This window comes from Poecilia reticulata, linkage group LG9 (genome assembly GCF_000633615.1).
Source record: "Poecilia reticulata strain Guanapo linkage group LG9, Guppy_female_1.0+MT, whole genome shotgun sequence".
Lineage (NCBI taxonomy): Eukaryota > Metazoa > Chordata > Actinopteri > Cyprinodontiformes > Poeciliidae > Poecilia > Poecilia reticulata.
Genome location: NC_024339.1, coordinates 2,760,041 through 2,782,537, shown reverse-complemented (window position 1 = coordinate 2,782,537; position 22,497 = coordinate 2,760,041). Strand labels below are relative to the sequence as shown.

Here is a 22,497-nt window from a genome sequence, read left to right as displayed (position 1 = left end):
TGGGGGCAATGTAATCAATGATATCTGAAAGTTTGCACTGAAAATCATCTACCAACTTATTTACGTCATTATAGCTTAAGGACGAGGAAGAAGAGTAGATTTGATTAAATGTTTCTGCTGTGTTTTCTGTGAAAGTACATTTTGTGATAGTGGCTTTTTGTCTAAGTGGGTTGACGGATAAAAACTGTCAAAGAAAACAGCAAAGTGGTCCGACAGTCTCTGTAACTATTTCCAAAGTTACAGAGACTTTGGAAATATTCACACCCTCAGTGGCCCTAATATGCCATCGCACAAAATAATACTGCTGCTTCACTCACCATAACTAAACGTGTAATTATGATTATTATGACAGGCCTAACTCTAACTAGCTTGGAAATTATAAAATTTTTTAACTGTACACAGATATATGACATATTCTGGAGTTGGATAACTTGAATTAGGCATAATACAGCGTAACATTATTAAACTGAAATGTTCTTCAGTGATAATATCCAAATCATGACCAAAATAAGCTCCTTGATAAATAAGATCATAAACTTTGTTTGTATTAGGTTCAGATCATGTATCTAATMATTTATAAAAACATCAACTCTAGTTTCTGTCAGCCAGTGTGTCTCAGCTCCAACCAGACAGATTTTTTCTGGTAACATTATAACTATTATTCTTGTATTRTTTTGACTTTGGGGTCATATTATGATATTATTCCTGTATAATTACAACTAAATTCTTGTATTATTTTAACTTCATGTAGCAAAGCTCTAAAACTTTAACAGATAAGTAGGATTTATACACAATGGTGATTGTTGGTTGTCTGATGACAGATGGGCTCTGAAGACAATTGACAGGACTGAATTGTACTAGAGACGCCAAAGTAAAGTGGACTGAATATAAATGCATGCCAACATTTTCAAATTTTATATGCAAACCATTAAAAAAAAAACATTTATCATAAATCACTGCATCACTGCAGTTTGTTTTCAGCCAGACCAAAACAGTTTCAGGGGGTGTGAATACGTTTGCAAGGCATTGTGTGTTGGTGAGAAAAAAAKTCAGTTTGGTCTCAGTTTCATACAGGATGAGGTTAGCAGTGGGGAGGAAGAGTGGCAGCAGGTGAGGTGAAAGCAGGAGGAACAAACAACACAACAACAGGCGGGTGCAGTACAGTGATCCTCAGACAGTCTGYGCTCCTGTCTCTCTCCAAACTCTTTACCTGAACCAGTGGAGACAGAAGCATTTGTCTTTTGCACGCAACGGCCTACATGTGTAAGGAAAGGCCGAGGTATCGGAACCACGCAGMAAATCAACAAATCATGCCCATATATGGGACATACAGCGCGGCATRATGGAAAGCAACAAACAGGAGTGAAAGAGACAAAGAGAAGAGAAAAAGAAGAGAGAACAGTTAATGGCATATGCATGTGAAATTAGAGGTCAGTATCTGAATCTTTAAATGAATCMTTAAAGGGGCAGTATTATGTAAAATGCACTTTTCAGAGCTTGACATCATGTTATAACGTTATTCACTAATCAAAAACATATGAAGTGTTGCCTTGATTCTTTCATGAACGTTTGAGAGATTCTTTAATCTCCATGGCAACCATTCAGATGGGCAAAACACCTGGGTGGACCTTGCTTCGCCTTCAAGATGCAGCTTCTCCTCAGAGCTGCAGTTTACAAGCTTCCACCTCACCGAGCAGCGCCCCCCTCCCCTCCGACTTCCCCACTCAGCTTCTTCAGACTAGCCAGCAACAATTAGCAAACACCTGGTGCAACTGGACATCTGCTGAGCTCATTATATTAGCTACTTCTCAGTGAAAACAACAGTACTAATGTTTGAACTCAAGAAGATTTTAGAAATCAATATTTGGTGGAACAACCAGGAGGTTTTCAGCGGGGTTCAGTGCAGTGGGCTCTTCGTTTTTTCTAGAACTGTATACGTAGAATATTTTTAACAAATTAAGTCAACAGTTACTTGATTATGCTATAAAATGCCACTATGTGGTTGAAAACACATAATGCTGCCCCTTTAAAATGACTGAAGACATTCAGTGTGTTAATGAATCTTCCCYCTTGTGTGAATGTGAGACATCCAGCATCTAAGCAGCGAGCTACAGCAATACTCACTGCATCGGCCTCGGCCTTCTCCCGCGCGGCTCGGCCCCCGGCCACCACCGACTCCATCACGGCCACCCAGCGCTGCTTGTCGGGGAAACTGGGGGCCATGAAGTAGACAGCCTGACCAGGCCAGCAGGGTGTATGGCAGCGGGACTCCAGCTTCAGGACGTATGCAACATCTGACACAAAGGAAGTYATAGAAAGGCGAAAAAGTTCAGAATTCACTTCATCCTTTTTTTTAAAAAAGAATGACAAAATGTGACAATAACATAAAAACTTAAATATAAACAAAAACTAATAAGCAGGTAATGKGTAGTGGGAATGATTGGAGATGAAGACAAAGGGAGTCTACCAGACTTGGCGGTGTTTGGCAGCTCAGAGGCTCCGACTGCTCCATGAATCATCACCTCTCCCTCTGACAGACACAAGTCAAACTCCTCCAGAGGCTTCACAGAGTCTGAAAGGCAAAGGGACCAGGAACAAGCAGTGGGTAGATGGTAGCGCTTGTATTTTCAAGTATCCAACAATYGTTCACTCATTGTTTAACCTTCTCTTGGCTCAATCTCGTAGATGGAAACTTTAGTGCCGTCCAGAACCACATACTTTCTCTCCCAACCCTGACCCCGCTTCCCGTTCCTGCCACACACGGAAAAGGAATATTAAATAACAAAAAAGTACAGGAGATATGTGTTACTGTACTTACAGGAAGTGTTATTTTTATTACATGTGGTAAACCCTCAACTATTGTACATATTTGTCTTACCACCATAAACATTGAGGAAGACGGTGATAAAAACAACTTAAGAACTCCAAGCTCACTATTACAGATGACTSGCAAGAAGTATTGCACTTTTACACAATTTTTCTTTAGATGTACTAGTATCTAAGCAGTTTTTATACAACACTGGGTGACAGAACATAATGAATGGTGCCTGTGTTGTGCTCTGACAACCAGGAAACTTTCAAAAGGGGGAGTTGGATTCAGGTACYGTCTGATTAGCTCCCAGAAGCATTTTACTGGCAGAGAACAATGGAAAAATACTATTTTTGCTAAAGACTTTCACTCTCCCTGTATTAGCCTGGCTATAGCTGACCTGGGTTGCTTCATCCAGCCCTCCAGGTGCATGTGGCCGCCGGCTTCTTTGATCTGCTGGCCTGGAGAGCTGCCTTTGTCTCTACACAGTCCCTCAGAGAGGTGCAGAGAGCAGTCGCTGGACATGCCGCAGGTGGCTGGAAGGCAGGCCGAGCACTTCGGATGGCACAGAGCGTGGCATTCTGCAGAGAGACACAAACACTCAATGCAAGGCCRTGTGTGGAAGACCTGAGAGTAGAATATATCAAAGGAATATATTTAAAAGCACTTTGAAGTGTTAACTGTACCAAATTTAAGCAAAGTTATTAAAGGGGTATCATTACATTACTTACTTCAGCTGTCGCTAAATGTTATATTAGATACAATTTAAGAAATTTGACTTTGTAATTTTTTTAACTTTGTAAAGCCTTGAAATTTGGCCTCTGTATCTTTAAGAAACTCCTGCTCTTTTTGAAGCTCCGCCTTCAGGAAGTAATCACAGCATCGCTCTTCTGTTAACCCTTTCATATTGTTTTTACCAGMGTTGCTCTGAGAAGTAGCTTGTAAAATCAGCTCAGCAGATGTACAGTTCTGCTCGACTTACCGTCAGTACAGCRTAGGGCTGATCTGGTGTTCATTTTATTGATTAATAACTGGTTAGAAAAAGGTGCTCAATAGAAGCATTTTTTCATACAATCTGAATCAGGCGAAGCTAAATTTTGCCACTTGAGTTCTGGGTAGAACAAATTTACAGACAGTGAAGGTTTTTCATCTTAAATGCAAAGTGTAAATACTTTTAGCACAGGTTTTGTTTAATTACTGCTCTGTGTTGCTTTTTCAGCCTTTTTTTTTACAGTCTGTGACCTCCAGTTAACGATTAGTCGATTAATAAATTCGTTGACAATTATTTTAATAATCGATTCATCAGATTGATTATGCAGTTGTATATAAATAGATCTAGTTTACATGAGGTTTGTGTGTTCTCTGACTCACCGAGGCAAGTCGCCGCTTGGCGGCCAAAGTGAACAGTATCCAGGCACACGGTGCACTTGGCGGCCCTCATGTTGAGCCCCACTGTGAACCGGTGAGGGGTGTTGTGGTGGAGCACCCGCTCTCTCTCCCTCTCTCGGTCTCGCTGACTGTCCTTCAGACGACGGCTGTACTCTGAATACAGACAGGGAACACGGTGAGGGCGCGCCGCTCCGCTCAGCCCCGCCCAGGTACATCCAAAACCTCAACACCTTAGAGCGTCATGCTGCAAAAGGAACTGGAAGATGTTGAGCAGAATGCGTATGCAAGTAAACTCTGAAGGCAAAAACGCTTGAAAGGTCAACTCGTTTAATTGTTTGCTTTGGATTGTGCTCACTTTGCTGATTTTTAAAGGGATTATCCAGTCGGTGTGAAGTCTCTTCATTGTTATACGGAGGAAAAAAATCTCTTCCATGAGCAATAAAATGCAGTTTTAGAGCTGATTATCATATTGATCCGTTCACTTTACAATGATCAAATAAAACAGGTCAAATGAATTGAACTGAATTGAAATGGGAAGTGGTTTTAATTTGGAAAGATTATTTGCACAAAAATAATCCCACTCAGAAATACTCATTTTAAAAATCCATCCTTTCATTTGAAAGTATTTATTCAGTGATGGGGAAAAATACATGTTAAGAAGTAATTGTCCTTTATTAAGTTAACTGGTCTAACAGTTACCCCAAATAATCCCCTTTATATAAAAATAACCAAAACTTTTAGTCTAAATTTAAATTAGTCAGTTTCTAGGAACGTCTAATCCACCGCTTTCTGTTGGCTTGGAGAATAAATAATTATGTACGTATTTTAGACACTAGGCTAGCTAGACAAAAACCCATATTTATCTTCCACATAGTGAAATAAAAACAACTTAAGTTCACTAATCAAGAACTACAGCAAAGAGTTTCCATAACAACCACTAGATAGCTAGTTATCATTTGGGAGTCATGCTTAAAAAATATATATTTTCTACCCTTTACTAGAAATCTACCAAAATCTTAACTAGAACTGTGTTCATCATTGCAAAGAGACTACCTTTAATCTTATTTATCAGATTTTTACATTTCTGTCTGGATTGAAGGTTTTCATAGGAACGGTAGAACTTCTGTGTCTCCTTTCAGGAACACAGAGCTAAATTTGTTCAAATATTGTTTGAAGAACAGAAAAATTGACTCCAAAGTATCAGGATCCTCATCAAACAATAGCTTAACAGAATAAAAAGAACTGCCAACAAATTGCGCAGATTTGTATTAGGTTTAAATTGTTTTCTCTCCACACTGTTGCAACATAAATTGTGACATTTTATTAACCAAATGTTGAACTTTTGGACTCCACAGTGAAAACCTGTGGGTTGATTTGCCTTAATGCAATGCAGCTGTGTCATGTGAAGCTGCTCATAAACCAGCAGATGATATGCAGAAAGCAAATGCATTAGATGTCACAGTCAGTGAAATCTTTCCTCGCCTGCATTTTGGTGATGTTAAGCGTCGTCATAATGAATTCAGGAAAAATCTAACAGCCAGGTACATTTCTCAGCTGACAGCTCCTGCGTGGGAGAGATGAGAGGTTAGCCTTCTCATCAGTCCCTCCCCCATGTAAATAAACACCAACACAGACAGCCGAGCACAAAGAGAAAAGGACAGAGTCAAAATTCACGCTTCACTGTCAAACCCCTCACCATTAATTCTACCGTTACATCAACCAATGATTTACACATCAATAAAACCAGACGCCCCTCTCTTTTAACAACCACCAAAGCTTTTGATTAACTTTAGCTTCTTTACTTGAAGGTTTGCTGTAGTCACATTGCTCCATTGTTCCATCAGCAGGGGACCGCTCTGAAACGCTTGGGCTTGAGCAAGGCCATTCTTTGTGGCCTTGTGGCCAAAAGGCAAATGAACAGTATCTTTAAAAAGATACTTTCTAAATCTAATTGACCAAAACGGCTACAAAAAATGATCCACGAGAATTTAGGTCTGGTAATTTTGTAGTGGCTCAAAGCCTCTGCGCTTTGATTTTAGTTTTCTTGTGGCTATTTTTCTTATGGAAAATAGTGATCAGGCCTGAAATCTGCGTGTAGTGATGGACTCACACCTGAACCTTCAGAGACACAAAATCAGCCTTCTACCACCTGAAACAACATTTCTAGGATTGAAGGGCTAATGTCCCAGCAAGATCTAGAGAAACTTATCCATGCGTTTATCTTTAGTCACACTGATTACTGCAACAGCGTCTTCACAGGTCTGACTAAAAAGCAAAAATCAGTCCTCCTGCTGCAGCTGATCCAGAACACTGCTGCTGGTGTTCTCACTAAAACCAGGAAGATGGAGAACATCACACCAGTTTTAAAGTCCCTCTACTTGCTCCCTGTAACTCAGAGAACAGACTCTAAAATACTGTGTTAGTTTATAAATCACTGAACGGTTTAGCACCACAATACATTAAAGATCTGCTGTTGTTGTATCAACCTTCCAGAACCTCTCAGGTTTTCTGGTTCTGATCTGCTTTGCTTTCCCAGAATAAACCAAGAAGCAGCATTCAGCTTCTATGCACCACAAATCTGTAACAAACTGCCAGAAAACTGCAAAACAGCTGAAACACTGAGTTCCTTTGAGATGCCATTGATTCATAGTAACTGGAACATTGATGTATATTTGCTTGCTGATTTAGACAAAATTTAATATTTATTGCTTGTTTCTTAATTGGTTAATGGAACTTACTTTTATGGAGTAAAACACTTTGACTTGATGGTGAAATCTGCCATAGAAGTAAACTCTGGACTTATTGTCATCTTGAAACATGGTAGTAGCTGCATCATGCAGTGGAGTCACCTTTCTTTATCAGAGGCTGATCATGTGCATTAGGGTATTTGGTTGACATCCAGTTTGTCCTGCACATCTAAATGTTTTGTGTTCATTTGTCTTATAAACACGACTGGATAAAACCTTTAGCTCAGAATGTAGTTTCCAATAATTTGTGCATTGCAGAGTTTATCACATGGTGCATCTCAGTGTATGGTGTGAAGTTTAGGTGGGACTGGAGTCGGCTAAATAACAGAGAAAGGTTCTGGGAATGAGACTGAAAAGCAGCAACTGGGATCAAAAAGTGCTACAGATTTCTAAAGCTTTGCACTGAAGCCTTTCAGCCACCTCTGACGAACATGATGCAACCCGACAGTTCAAATAGTGCAGAGCTTTTAAAATCTGGCCAAAAAAGGAGAAAAGAGATCAAACTGCGGAGACCATGACTTTGTACAACTTACTTTCAAAAGTGACCCTCCTTCTCTCTGAAAGGTGTGTAAAAGAGGATAGTAGAGGTTTTGTAAATGAATCTTTCAAATGTTATTGATATCAGCTTGTAGTCATGCTGCATTTGTGCTGTGTCAACATGTGTTTCATCGTCAGGCTGTATTTAAGAGTCCTGTGAGACTAGAGCCGTGGTGGAGGCTGTCTCTGACTCACCCTCTGGTGTCGGTGTGTCCTTCCTGCGTCCTGAGTTGGAGGGTGCCAGGCCCGTCGGGCCCTGCTGGTGCTCAGGAGACTTCACCATGGCAGACATGATGATCTGCTGCCGTGCTGCGGCAGGGTTCGCAGTGCTGCCGTGATCCTTATACTGGAGAGCTGAGCGCAGAGTCATTAGATGAACTTGCATTGTTATGTAATCCTCACCTCTATTGCAAAGATGACTTTAAGAAGAGGGACAAATCTTTTCCTTGTGGTCAACCAAAAACAAACATTTACCACATGCTTAAGGTTCTTTCTGACATGGATTCATTAGTTTTTTCCCTCAATTTATTCATTCATTTTTATCAATGTGCACATACACAGCCTTAAAGGCACGTAAAATAACTTAGAATAAAGGCAACTTTTATTGCAGCAGCAAAATCTCATACTGGCAATTTTAGAAACATCCTTTAATCAAGGATGTTTATTCAACATCCTTGATTTTAATCAACATCACATCCATTCAGTGGGAGGGAAGCCACATGCTGAGAAACAACTGCTTTTAACAACATTAGAAGTGGCCCAACATATTCTCCCTGCGCTTGAATGGATTCTTTCTGGCTACACAGCCTTTCTATCAGAAACATTAATTTTAGGTGAGGCCAAGTAGGAATTTAGCAATCAGGTAACTTAGTGCTAGATAGCACAGAGTCCATAGCCAAGAACAACAAAAAAAACAACTACCTTTTAACTAACCCTGCTTTATTTCTGCTCACACTGAGTCCTCTGCATTTCAACCATGGTTTAGGTTTCTCAGTGTGGTGTCAGGGCAGATGTAGGTTCTCATCCACAATAGTGGCCACCAGCCAAGAGAAATTGATCTATGTGTCACCTCAAAAGTATGCCTTGAGGAAACAGCAATTCATGAATTACTAATTAGAAGTTTCTAGAAAAAACATAAATCTAAACAAAATGCTTCAAGTGTATTTATTTCAAATGGATTGTAAGAGGTACCAAATATGATGTTAAAAATATTTATTCTTTGATATAGTAGTTTTTCCGTGTGCTCAAATTAAAAGTTTGATTTTTCTAAACTGTTCAGCGTAAGATCATGCTACTGCAATATTAAGGCTTTTAAGTGTCTTCTGTTTTAGATTGCTAAACATAATTCAGTGTAAGCTGGTGCAGGTCAGTCCCACCTTCTTCTCTCAGAGATCTCAGCTCTGCTCTCATTTTCTGCAGAGCGTCTTCCAGCTCAGAGCAGCGAGTGCGCTCTTTATCCAGAGCCGCCTTCATGTCGCTGTACTGCAGAGGCACCGGCTGGATGGGGGGCACGGGGGAGACCTGACCTTGACCCTGACTCTGGCCCTGTGCCTGGGCCTGAGCAGCCATGGCGGCCAACAGGTCCTCTCGCCTTCGTCCAAAAAGACCCTGAAACGACACAATGCAAACAAAAACAGAGAGAAACACAGTGGAGAATGGCTCCAAGGTTATCAGCCGGCATGCTTCAGACATCTTTGCTTGTATTTCATAAAAACAGCAGGATTCGTCGTGCGAATGGAGCTTACTTTTTTCTTCTTGGAGCCTCCGTGGGCCTGGGATTGGAGGAAGTCGATGAGCTTGGTTTGCTGGGTGATGGTTCCTTCCATTTTCACCTTCTCATGAGAGTATACAGCCTGCAGGTGGAGCTAAGTGAACATCACTACTGCCATGAATTTCTCCTCTAGTAATTCACTTCACACAGAGGGTGACAGAGAGACATGGAGATGGGTGGAAAGAAAGGGGGACTGTGTGCCACGGGGGAGTTATGTAATACTGTGGACCAGAACAGATAACGACACAAAGGTTTACACTAACTTTAGCGTATTCATATGTCAGTGCTGATCGGGAGCTCTCATATCTCTAATATATGTGTATTGACCCCCCCAACCCCCCACATGCCAGCTGTGGTGCATGCACATGCCAAGTAGAAGCACCTGGATGTTCTCCAGCTGGTATTCCAAGTCAGTCCTCTCTGTTTTGAGTAAATCGGTCTGGTCCAAAGCATCCTGCAGCCCCTGGGTCAGGCGGAATATGTGGGTCTTCTGGGCGTCCAGCTGCTGCTGTAGTTTCTCTTGCTGCGTAGGGAAAAACAGCTGTTCACATCATTATCTGGATAATGATGTGAACATTATTATCTATAATGTTAGGGTGTTTTCACACCTGATAGTAGTAGACCAGGGTTTGTTTGGAGACCACAGTTGCAACATTTGTTACATTTTCAGTTGATGCGGTTCGCTTTCACACTGCAACCCTTTGAAAAACCTGCTACATCAAGTACCACAGAAGAAAGCAACACGAAACTTCCAAAGAAGACAGTGAGTGTAACTTTCTTCACAAAATGTAAACAAAAATGGAGTGGCGTCAAATTTTAGTGGTTGTAGGACTTCTCTTTTATTTTGGCAAAAGACTGTAAGACATTTCTCCTGCTAGTGCTACACATGAATCTTTCACAACAGATTCATGTGTCCAAAAGGTCCATTCACAACATCCTTGTCTAGTCTGCTTCAATTAAACTATGTTTGCCTGATTTGTTTGGAAAGGTGGGAGTAGATAATCAAACTCTGATCCGGACCAAAAAAGTGAACTTTGGTCGGTTGTAGTGAACAATAGAGCAGTTCGAATGCATATGTGAATGCCAAGCAGACTGGAGACCATTCCAAAAACAGGAAGCAGACTATAGTGGAGGGCATTCTGGGCAAATACAACCAAATAAATTGTGTAAAGTCAACTGCTAGCAAGAGAAATGTCTCGCCAGCAGTCTCGCTGATCTTTTGCCAAAGACAAAAGAGAAATCCTATAACCATCAAAATCCATTTCTGTTCAGATTTTGTGAAGATGGAAGTTGCGCTCAGTGTCTTCCTTGGATGTTTCTTCTGTGGCTGTTGGTGCAGCGCCCCCAGAGGCAAGAGGATGAACAGGTTTTTCAAAGGGTTTGCTTAGTTGGACACAGTGCAGTGTGGAAGCAACCCTCACCAGCTAAAAATGTAACAAATGTTGCAACTTTGCTCCCCAAACAAACCAAGTATACAGGTGGGAAAACACCTTTAGGTCTGGATACTGAGTGTTTGCTAAGTATTTGCTTTTAGCAGGGTTTCTGTATTAATTGTAAAGCTAACACATGAAGAAAACAACAGAGACATCACAAAGCATTAAAAATATCTGCATGTGAGGTGGAAACACAGGAGGGCTCAGAGACAGCACTGCACCTCCTCCAGCAGTCTCTGCTTCACGTCCCTCTCACTCTCCAGCTTCTGTTGCAAACTCCGGGCGTTCATCTCCAGCATAGAGTGCTTCTTTTCCAAATCATTTAACTTAGGAACACAAGAAAAAGCCGTAAGTTTGAAATTTGCAAACAGCAAGGTAAAATGTTTGTTGTACAGTGTAGAAAAGCGTACAGTGTCTGCAAGGCTCTCGGCTTTGAGTTTCTGGTCTTTAAGGGCTTGCTGCAGGGCCAAAATCTCAGCTTTGTGCTCTTTCACGGCTTGCTCCACAGCCTGACGAGACTCAGAGCATCGCTGCTCCGTACGCAGCCTGAAACACAGAAGACAAACTTACCTACAAGATTTCTTAAACTTTTGAGGACCTAATGTTGGGGGGCATTCGTTATTTTTATCTGTTACTCTGAGTGACGGAGAACAGATCAGTAGAGCATGTTTTAATACTCTTTTACTGCACCAAGTGTTCATTGCACTGCTATTCGCTGTCTATAAAATCAGAGAAAATAAATCAGATTTTTTCCAGAAATAAATTCAAACAGACCCAAGGGAATACGCCCAAAGCTTGTTGATTTCATTGTGTGTAGGTGGAACCGGAGCCAACATCAATATCAACTGAGACATTAAGATAAAAAAATGTTGGGTATTTCTAGTAATTCAAGCACTTGTTTTAAAATATAGCGTGTCTTGTTACTAAAAAAAATGTATTCTCACAGCACAGATCACTCACCCTTACACGGCGGTGTAGTCTACCTGTTCTGTTTCTCAGTGTCCAGCAGCCTCTGGACCTCCCTGGTCCTCCTCTCAGCCTGGCTCTTCTCGTCCTCCAGTGTGGCCCTCCAGGCCTCCCACTGCCGCTCCTTCTCCAGCAGCTCATCGTTCAGGCTCTCCAGCTCCACAACCTGCTCCTCCAGCATGGTGCACGTGGTCTTCAGAGTCTCCAGGTTCTGTTCACATCAGATGGTATGTTACGTTATGCTGTATGCAAATGAAGACTCAAGCAATGAAGAAGCCATTAAGCAAAAAACATGCTCCAAAATGAGTTTCAGTCATTTCAGTGGAGACTTTATATATTTCATCTTAATCTGACAGGAAGTTCACAAAATAGTTCATAATATCAATACTTTACTAAAAAATATAGACAGATGCAATCAAGAGTAATGATGTAATGTAAGTGAATACTTATGTGAATGTTGGTTTTCTATTTTTAATAAATTTACAAAATGCTCAACAATCTTTTTCCACTGTCAGAACAAGAAGGAAAGGAAACGGATTCATTTACAATTTGGAATAAGGATGTAACACAACAAAACAAAATCTGGAAAAAGTGAAGTGCTGTGAATACTTTCCACATGCATGAAAAGTAATATTAAAATTAAATATAATTCTATTTGGTTTATTTATGAAGCGCCATTTCCCAGCAAATATCACCTTAAGGCACTTTGGGAAGAAAAATCACTTTATTTCAATCATGAATACATTCCTACTGATCTCGGTCATCAAACGGTGCACTAATATCTGTTAATTATTCAAATTAGTTTAAAAAGTTTCTATCTTAGGAGATGGATTGCATTGAGTCACTGACTTGCAGCATTCACTCCTCCTGTACAAACATGGCAACAGAAACTCGCTGGTGTCGTGTTGTTGATTTTACAGCAATCCCTCAAATAACATCTCAAGCTTAAGAGATGTGCTTATTTCTAACATCACAAAGTTAAAGYCAAACATCTCTCATCTGGTAGGTAGACCTAAGAACCAATGGGAGGAAAGTGAAGAGACAAATTAATTTCCCCGATGTTCCTTGGAAGAAACATACACTATTCTCAGAAAGTCAGTCAGGAAGCAGGCTTTGTAAATGTATGAGGCTGTGCCAATGCCCTTTGGCAAAACTTAGCTACACTTGTCAGCATAGTTGACAAATATGAATTATAAGTTTAAAGCAAATTTCTTTGTATCCCTTTAGAATAAAACATTATTTCCAGCAAAATCCATGGATGACAACGATAACTGACATTTCTGAAACGTAACAGAGGCGTTGCTGGGGAGGACGATGGTACCATTTCCTCCACACATTTGTCCCTGGTAGAAGCTTTAGAGCATTTAAAGATAAAATTTAAATGCTCTACACAAACATAGTATATGCTGTGTTTGCAGGAAGAACTTGAGACCATTACAGCTAAAAACCCTTCATCTCCTGCCTTCCTCAAAGCCACAACATCTTAAATATTGTAAGAAGGGATGACAGCATTACAAAGTGGTAAAAGCTTTCTCAAACAGACATTTGCAATAAACAACAGGCTGGAATTGCAAGTAAGTACTTTGAGTTTTTTTTCTGTCAGCAATGAAATAAAAGTTTAAATAATAAAGTAAGAATCCATTTTAGTTTCAATCATTTGTTTATTTGAAATGTTCAAAGCAGCCAAACTGACCACAGTCCTGAAGCACTAAATTATGCATCTTCAACAAGAGACTTGGAAAGTGACAAAGTATAAAAGTTTTATCCGAGGATGACTGGCATCAGGTCATACATGGTTTATAAAGGATGGAAAGAGTTACTTTTTCAGGTAGATTGCAGCTTGCAAAATGTGAAAATATCTGGGTTAAATGGAAAAAAAAACCCACAAAGTAAAACATATAATTGTCTGCCCTCATTTTAAATAATAACACAAACTAGTGCAGCTGCTCAGCTTGTTTGCATCTGTATTCTGACGGATGTTTGAACGCAGCAGGGCCTAGAAAGACCTGTGTTTCACGTCTTACGGTGCATTGCTTTAGAAAAAGAGTTTGAAGACAAATATAGCCTCTGCCGGTGCAGCAGCAACACCACGGCCCTCTGAAGTCCAACGCTTCCACAGCTGACACGACCTGGGAGTGATGGGGATGACACATCCCTCCCACACACCACCCCGTCCCTCGTCTATGACTTCCATCGCTGGTTACACAACCAGCAGGGCTGAGAGCGATGCTGGACACCCACACACACATCCTCCCACAGGGCCAGCGCTCACATCACGCTGCCTCATCTCTCTGTTTCACTGCAGCCAGAATAAAACATAACCAACACCAAAATAACATAAGACTTTCACAGGCTTGATTTACACTTAACCCTGTTAGACACAAGATGTTGAGGTCGCCCATGGATAATATCACGGTGGGTATCTCAGGTAAAGTGAAGACTTAGGGTGCATTCACACCAGGCCCATTTAATCTGACCTCCAGTCGGTTCGTCTAGAGTCCGGTTTGTTTGGGGAGGTGTGAATGCGCAATCAAACTGTGATGCGGACCAGAAAAACGAACTCTGGTCCACATATAAACCTCGGTCTAGGCTCAGTTTAAGTGAACTCCGGTGCATGTTTGAATGTCTGGATTCCAAGCGAACCAGAGACTCTGCTCCAAAAGCAGGACGTGGGCTATAACGTAGGGCATTCTGGGTAAATACAACCAAAACAAGCGCGCGAGCCAAACACTAGCGGAAGACATGGCTCATGGTGCAGTCTGAAAGCGAACCACACCAGCTGAAAATGTGACTAAAGTTGTAATTTTGGTCCCCAATCAAACCTCGTCTACCGGACTATCAGTGTGAAAACATCCATAGCCTCTAGATGTGAGAGTGAAGTCCAGAGGAGACACGGACCAGAAGACAAACTGAAGCATCCTGTTGAAAGGAGTTCACTGTTTTAACAAAACACAGATAATTTTTTGTGACAATTATTATTACAGAAATGAATCCAAACCTAGGGTATATCCAAGTATTGTTGTAAAATGTTGGCCAAACAGTAAATTCTAAAACTGGGCAGAGACATTTGCTGCTTGTGTGTTTACTTGCTAAAAGACTCACACATCCAAGGTGTTACAGAAAATGAAGGGAAAACGGTTGCTTTGTCTGGTTGTGATCCATGTCAACATCTTACATGGTTTGTTTTTCTTTCTTTCACATCCTTATGCTACTTCGGACCTCAGACACAGTTTTCATTTACTTGGAACAGTTTCCTGTTCCAGTCGGCTTGTACGATCTCCAATTGTCTCCCAGCAACAGGTACAGCTTCGTCTTCAGCTTGGAAAGCAGCTATTCCCTGATTTACCGTAAAAACATTCATTTGTCCTGAACTCATTCAAACTTTTTCATGTCGCGACAACAAACTTCAACCTATTTCACTGGATTTTTAAAGTAGGTCAAGACAAAGCAGTTCATTATTCTGAGAAGCTCCCTCTGTTAACCCCTGATAAAAATCCAAAGTAAGATCTAGTTAGTAAACAAGCTGTGGAGAAGTTTAAAGCAGGATTAGCCCAGGTTGAAATATATGTCTGTAAAACAACTAGAAGCTCAGTCAGATATTTCATGTGTGAGTGTTTAAAGGCATCAGTCTTAGTGAATTCGGTATCTTGTGCTCCAATCTCATCACTTCATGGCCTTGCTGTTTGCAATGCATTATGTAATAACGTAATAAAAATCTGGCTTCAGAGTGTGATAAAATGTCATCAAAATCGCAAAAAGTAATACAATTCTTGAACATGTTTTGTTATACTTTGTGCTGCATTATGTAATAGCATCACTACAATAAAAAAAAAATAATGTAATGAAGTTGTGCATTATGCAACAACAATATTATGAGTCTGAGGGACATTTTAAAGGACAATTTATTTACAATTTATTGTCCAGTAAAATGTGTTATTGTGACAGGTGTAGACATAAGAATCCAAAAGAATTGCAGCTCTAATTATAGCAAAAGGTGCTTCTGGGAAGCATCGACTTTGGGGATGAATGCATCTCTTGGAAACCAATCAGTTTCATTCTGCTCTACAATTATGGACAACCTTCTCCATAAAGCTTGCTTTTTGAAAGGCACTTTAAAGCTGAATGATCCAACCTGTCCTTTAAGTTACAAAGATGTCCTTACAGCGCTGGACTGATTGATAAGTTTGTCTAAATAAGAAAGGTTTCTGGTGAGCGGCGTACCTGCTTCTGGTTGTTGAGGTGCATTTCACGGTCAGCCACCTCGTGCCGCAGCCTGTCCACATCCTGGCTGAGCTGCAGCCGGTCCTCCCGCTCATCAGAGGCCTCGTCCAGCTGCTTGGACAGGTAAAAGTTCTGGCGGTTCAGCTCAGCATTCTCCTGAGTCAGAGTGGTTAGCTGCTCCTCAAGATCAGTGATCACCTACAGAAGAATGGAAGAACTTGGATTTTGTTGAAAGAAAATACAAAATAAGCAGTATATTTAAAATAAAAGATTAACAATAAAAAAGGAGTTTCCTGTCCTCTACTTGTTCTGCTGGTTCCTATGAACAGCTAATATGCCAAGTGCATTTCCCCCCCACTGACTTATGAGCAGGTTTGCAGAAACATGATGTTAAATGAGATTAGATGTGAAAGGTGATCTGTCCTGGTTAAAGTAGTTCTAGTGGCCCCTGCAATACATGTGAACACATCTGTCCATGTGCTGAGGGTCGTCTTTGTAGAAGGTAGTGAGAAACTAGTATTTTAAAGAAAGAGCAGCAGGTGTGAGCCATCCTTAATATTTTGTCTTTGTTTCCAAAGAGCCAAACATTTATGTATTTTTTTAAAAGCACACCACATTTTTAGAAATGTTCATGGTTTGACTTTTTAATCAAATTAATCTACAGCAAGGCATAGATACAGTATGTAAACTGATTTGCTTTTTGAGCTCTTCTTTTTTTAAAACTTTCATTCAACATTATATGGTAAGATCAATTATATCTAAACGTTAAAAAAAAGATGAAAAATGAGAGCAAAAATGATGCGTATACATAAAAATGTATTTACTCCGGTTAGTTTAGCTTTCAATTCACCCACTGAGGTCTGATGAATTGTAATCTCCTAATTGGTACCGTTCTGCTGTTGTGGTTTAGGTCCCAAAATGCTGTTAAACTACTGCATGTCTTAAAGAGGATTTGTTTAAATTCCACATTAACATGCAGTCGGTTGTAGTTTGTCTCCATGTGTGAATAATTCTTCACAAGATATTTTTACATCTATTACATTTGTAGAGCCAAAAGCTCATTGATTTACCGTTTTCTCAACTTCAGCTTAAAAAACAGTAAATTTGTTGTCGTGTTTCAGTGTTTCTGACTGCATCTCTGGCAGCTGGTGGCGTTTCCTGTGTTTGGTCATTCATGGGTTCATACTGGGGTTTTGGGAACATTACCCTCATGTTTGCAGGTTGCTTGTTTTAAGCTTGACAGAGTTTTCCCCAGAAAACCTGCTAAGCCCGATGGTAGGGGCCCCAGAGGAGTTCACCAGCAGCCCAAAACATTTCTGTCAAATGTTGAGTTACAAAAATATGGAGGCACACAAGCAGGCATCAACAACTATAAACCTAGCTTAACAAGTCTTTGCTATAGCTGTTATTGGTGTATTTAAAAAAAACCCTATTTATAATAAACAATGCTTGGTCTTGTGGGCTGCCAGGTTTATAAAACACCCTGCTTTGACACAGAGGTATTATAGATAGGTCCGACTGCAGAGACCCGCATGTAATCCTTCAAATATTGTAGTGACTCTTCCATTAGTTGAAGCCGTCTAAAGGCAATCGAAACTAATAAATATTTTACTACTAATTAATCTATAAAAACCTGGCAACTCAAAAATAAAATCCACAGTTTTGACTTCTGCAAAAGTTTATTCAAGGATGGACAAATGTACTGAAAAGAAATTCTTGATTTGAAATGCTGTGTCCAAGGATTGTGCAGAAACTAATATGTATAAAATGTTTTCAGACAACCCCACTGAAAACATCTAAAGAGTCTAAAGAAAGATCAGTGATGAGGCATTGAATGTACTTATTGCAGAAACAGCTGTTGCTCTCCAGACCCCATGCCTGAGCCTTTCCCCTGGGAGTTGTGTGGGATGGCTGATGCCACATGCACTACCTACTTGACCGGGAGTCAAGAGTCAGTGCAGGCCTTTTGAGTGATAGCTCTCCCTGTAATGCAATACTGACAGTTTTCTCTGGGTTTTACCGATTTCTTACCCAAACAGACCACTCTGTCTGATTTTAACCAGATCACAGAGACTACAGTGATCCTGTCTGAAACTCTGTTGACTATCCTCTCAATTTAAATGACCCATTTCCATTAAATAGGAAAATTTCTCCAAAATACATGTGATATGCCATATGTTAAAATCTGATTTAAGGATGTCAAAGCTTTGAATAGGTACATATTATGTACCTATCATGTTTACAGAAGAAGAAAATACATTTCAACTAGTTTTTCTACCTGTTTGTCAAGATGTAGGCCATGCTAGTGAAGGAACACTGTAGCTGTGTTTCATTACAAATATGCACAAAGTAAATCTTTGTCAATATGCTGCTAATGTAAAAAAAAAAAAAAAAAACAGTTTCGCAATTGCAGTGTTTGCATTAAATAGGAAACGCAATTAAAATGACATGAATAAGTTTGTTCAATAAATCATTAATAATTATGGTAGCAACGGATGTAAACAGTTGAGATGAGAAATATTCATAATTCAGAACTATCAGCCATCATAAGAGACATCGGCGTCTTATTCAGGCGTTGGAGCGTCAAGTCTCAACTAAGCGACGTTTTGGATAAACTAGTCTGATTTTACAGAATAGATAAGGATTCAACACGTTGGAATGACACACAGCCTTTTATGACTGTATGATGCTGTGAGAGCTCTAGTGGCGTCAGATGCACATTGTCTAAAAATAATAAAATAAATATAAAATAAGTCTTCTTTGTTGTTTTCACCAGTGGTAACATCCAGCTGTTGATCATGTGACTCATGTGATGTGGAAAAAATTATTTCCACAATTATTTCATTCAATTTTGCAAAATACATCTGTTTTAATCGAAAAACGTGAGCTTTTTTCAAAAATGGGTGTTATTAAGGAAATTTGTTTTTGTGATTTCAATTTGCACAACTTTATGGTTAATGGAATCACAGCTACAAATACTGCGTTAATAAACTCTCCTATTTTTGCTGAATGACAGTCATATTTCACTAAACAGTTCGTGTGAGTTTGTCTATGTTGTGTTTAGACCATAACAATAGCAGAATATGGCCATCCTCTCTGCACAACGCATTTCTGATAAGTGTTATCAAATTAAGTAAGCGGTATAACAGAGACTAACAGCCAATCTTCAAACTCATCACACTGTTTAGACACAGCCGGAGTCTAAAACATGATCAAGAACAGCTTGTGAAAGAACTGAATGAATCAGCTCCCCTTTCTGAATGGCAAAGAGTGAAACCATAAAACCAGATCACAACTCAGCTATCTGCTGAGGAGAGCCACTCAGTTTCTAATTCTAAGACGAGATGAGCTGTATGAACAACGACGAAGGAATTTAATTCTTTTAGCCAAATTAATCTCTGTAAAGTGATAAAGTGGCATTTTGCCATTTCTTACCCAGAGAAAGTCTTACATTGTGTATGGATGTGTTTATTTCATTTGACCGAAACTGTCACTGCGGGTGTAATGTAATATGAGACAGATAATCTGTAAAAAATCAAATAAAACATAAAATAAAAAATAAAAAAATATTAAAAAAAAAAATACAAATAATAATAATATTAAGTTCCTCTCCCTTTTCCCAGACAAGAACTAGAAACAACCAATCAGAGTCAAGAGGTGAGTCTTAGCGCTGTCAGTGGCCATGACCGTTTATTCATTAATTACAGATTAATAATCAGTCATGAAGAAACGTTTGTTTCTCCTCCATTAGCACATTCAGCAGTTCACAGAGATGATTGACAACTCTAAGACCTTCCTCTTGGCTCTGATTGGTTGATTTTGACTGCATTTTTTTCACCACAGTAAAAAAAAAAAGCAGTTTCCAGAGAGGAGTTGGAGGAACTTGATTTTTCTCATGTTATACTGTCACGACATGATGACAGTTTTAATGTCATGTAAAAAACTTTTTTTTAAAATAAAAGTTACATACTGCAGCTTTACCCCCCAACAATTAGACTCCAGTGTTACATGAAGTATATAAGGATAGTGATATAATGCATTCATCATTTTAGCAAGATCTCTTGCTTATTTAGTCCAGGTATTCAGAAGTAGAAGTGGGCCAATTGTTTCATTAGTAAAAGGTCCGTTTTCTCCATCAGCCTTCACTAGCAGCTACGGCAGGAGAAATAAGGGTTAGACTGATGAGGCTCCATGCTAAAGCCTTTTTCTCTCGGCTCTAACAGGAACATGTAAACCATGCAGAACTTCAAGGAGGCAAAAGAAAGAAGCAGAGCTTTTAAGTACATAAATTAGCTGTCTGCTCAGCACTGACTCAGTGCGTCAGCTCCTCTAAGGAATGGAAGGGGAGTGACAACATCCACTGAATCCAAAAGGCGGGGCGCGAGATAAACTGTGTGAGGGCTGCAGGGGTGATCTGTCGTGCATCTATATTTACTCAACTCAACTGGCAATCAAATCAATTGAGCAACTTTCAGAGCTGCAGTAAATTGCATTGAGAGATTTACTTCCTCAACGCTGTTGAATGCAAATAGCTCGATTCTATTTGTGGAAGCTGTGGGTGTCAGTTTCCTTGATTGTAATTAACATTTACTGTGAGCTGAAGCTGCAAAATGCCGATAGATCTTTGCCTTCCTCTGAGTATGACTAAGCAGGAAATTGATAAGTAATCTATTGCCAAACTCAAAACGGAGTCTCTATTCTGAACCGACAAGGTTTTGACAGATTTGTTGTATACGACTAGAACATGTCCTTGTCTTTCCTTAAGGTCTGGATGATTTGAAAAAGTTCAGAAAAACACTTTCAACTGATCCAAAATGTGAGCAATCTGATTAGAGCTGGGCTGCCACTTATTCTTAAAATACAGAATAACCCTTTAATTGATGAAAACATTGTGTAATTTGTTTTAAATACTAAATATGGACAAATAAATAAAGACAGGTTAATAACACAATGATAGAAACTCTAGTTACGTTTAACAATGGAAGAAAACTGAATAAACGTACAGTTACTCCGCAAATCCAGAACAAACTTCTAGAAAACTGCAAAACAGCTGAAAACACTGAGCTCCTTTAAATCAAGGCTAAAAATCCACGTGTTTGTAGCTGCCTTTAATTTATTGATAAATGGAGCATTTACCAATATATTTGATATATTTAGATACTGAATACAGTTGGTAACACATTTTTATATTATCCTACTTTTTTGTGTTATTGTTTAGGTCGTAATTTTGTCCAGACTGTACAGTACAGTCTTAAGTTTCTTATATTTATTGTTACATTTTACCTTTGTGTGAATCTGCATCTTTACATTCATCATCTGAATTTGTCTATTCTGTCCTATTAACATGTGTTTTTCAGTTTTTTATAATGCTAAATAATAAAATTAAAAAAGCACTTAAAATACTAAATATGAATCTCAATACTTCTTGCGACCATATTTTTATATATATAACTTCTGCTGATGCAAAGTGCTGCAGGAGTTTGCTGTCTGCTCAGTAAAAGTAGTGACAGCCCTGCTTTTACTTTTCCACTTGAAATGTGGCAACCTTAGATAAAAGGTTAATGGAAAAACCATGTTGCTTCAGCAAAGTTCTGGCCTTCCGTTAATAATATATAAGAAATTAAAATTCTTTCTTCACAGTTCCATGTGTTCCCTACAGAGTATTCTGCTCTCAGATGACAAATTTACTTATGACTCAGAATATCTAAGGGTGTCTCCAGAGCTGCTTGGTCTGCTTTAAATGGACCAGAGTTTGTTTCCTTCTTCCTTCTGAACTCTGGAGCTGTTTTCTCAAAGTGGGAAAGCAGACAGCCTATTCAGGATCAAAATGAACCAACAGGAGACAAAGATGTGATCTGAAAGCTTGAAATCCTTGAAACACATCACTCTGTGTCTTTGTAGCAGCAGCACATGTCGACCTGCGTTTCCATTCACCATTTAAGTGCACAATTTGACATTTCAAAGATAAACGTGCTTAATGGAAACACAACAGTTCTGAAAAAATCTCTTTGGCGCTTGGATGAGGTGTGTTTTTTTGGTCATATTGAAATTTGTTTATTTTGCAAAACCGCAATGGGAATCACAGCAAAGAAGACAACAGGAAGTGGCAGAAGGCCTGTTTTCTTCTGCTGATGCAAAGTGCTGCAAGTCTTATGTAGACTTTTTGTCTACATAAGATTATTTGCATGTGATTTTAATTGTGTTTCTTTGTGTTTGGAAACACTGCAATTGTGAAATTGTGTTTTTTCGACATTATTGACAAAGTTTTCCACATATTTGTAATGGAAACATAGACATTGCATCTCACCTCTGTGAGAAAAAGTTGCTAGCTGTTAGCTAGCAACTTTTGTAAATGCATTACATTGTTTAAGTGAGTTGATCAGCTGTGAAAAGTGCAGTGTGAAATTAAGGTGTGTAATTGATCACATTATCTAAATTCTTTTTCAACAATGAAGAAGCTGCATTATACAGTACACGTCACACTGCAAACACTATTCAGCCAGCGGAATGCAAACACATCTGAAGAAAGAGTGATGAACTTGCAAACAAGCCATCAGATTTGCTGTCACATTGTTCAGACTGATAAAGATGCAACTCTTTATCAGTCGAGTGGAGAGCGCGGAT

The 22,497-nt window shown here is 39.5% G+C and overlaps 1 protein-coding gene across 5 annotated transcripts in view; it reads right to left on the bottom strand.

The window, feature by feature from the left end:
• citb (citron rho-interacting serine/threonine kinase b) overlaps positions 1–22,497 on the bottom strand; it is a 47,025-nt gene that overhangs the window by 10,249 nt on the left and 14,279 nt on the right. For 2 of the 5 annotated variants that reach the window (XM_017306646.1, XM_017306647.1), the window contains exons 13-26: positions 15,874–16,071; positions 11,670–11,863; positions 11,097–11,232; positions 10,908–11,012; positions 9,636–9,776; positions 9,228–9,347; positions 8,859–9,090; positions 7,678–7,836; positions 7,479–7,502; positions 4,181–4,351; positions 3,210–3,390; positions 2,663–2,751; positions 2,468–2,572; positions 2,125–2,294 (exon numbers count right to left, since the gene is read on the bottom strand). In XM_017306646.1, the coding sequence (XP_017162135.1) occupies positions 2,125–2,294; positions 2,468–2,572; positions 2,663–2,751; positions 3,210–3,390; positions 4,181–4,351; positions 7,479–7,502; positions 7,678–7,836; positions 8,859–9,090; positions 9,228–9,347; positions 9,636–9,776; positions 10,908–11,012; positions 11,097–11,232; positions 11,670–11,863; positions 15,874–16,071 (2,025 nt within the window). The remainder of the gene's footprint in view (positions 1–2,124; positions 2,295–2,467; positions 2,573–2,662; positions 2,752–3,209; positions 3,391–4,180; positions 4,352–7,478; positions 7,503–7,677; positions 7,837–8,858; positions 9,091–9,227; positions 9,348–9,635; positions 9,777–10,907; positions 11,013–11,096; positions 11,233–11,669; positions 11,864–15,873; positions 16,072–22,497) is intronic. The other 3 variants (XM_017306644.1, XM_017306645.1, XM_017306648.1) reach the window with 3 other exon arrangements.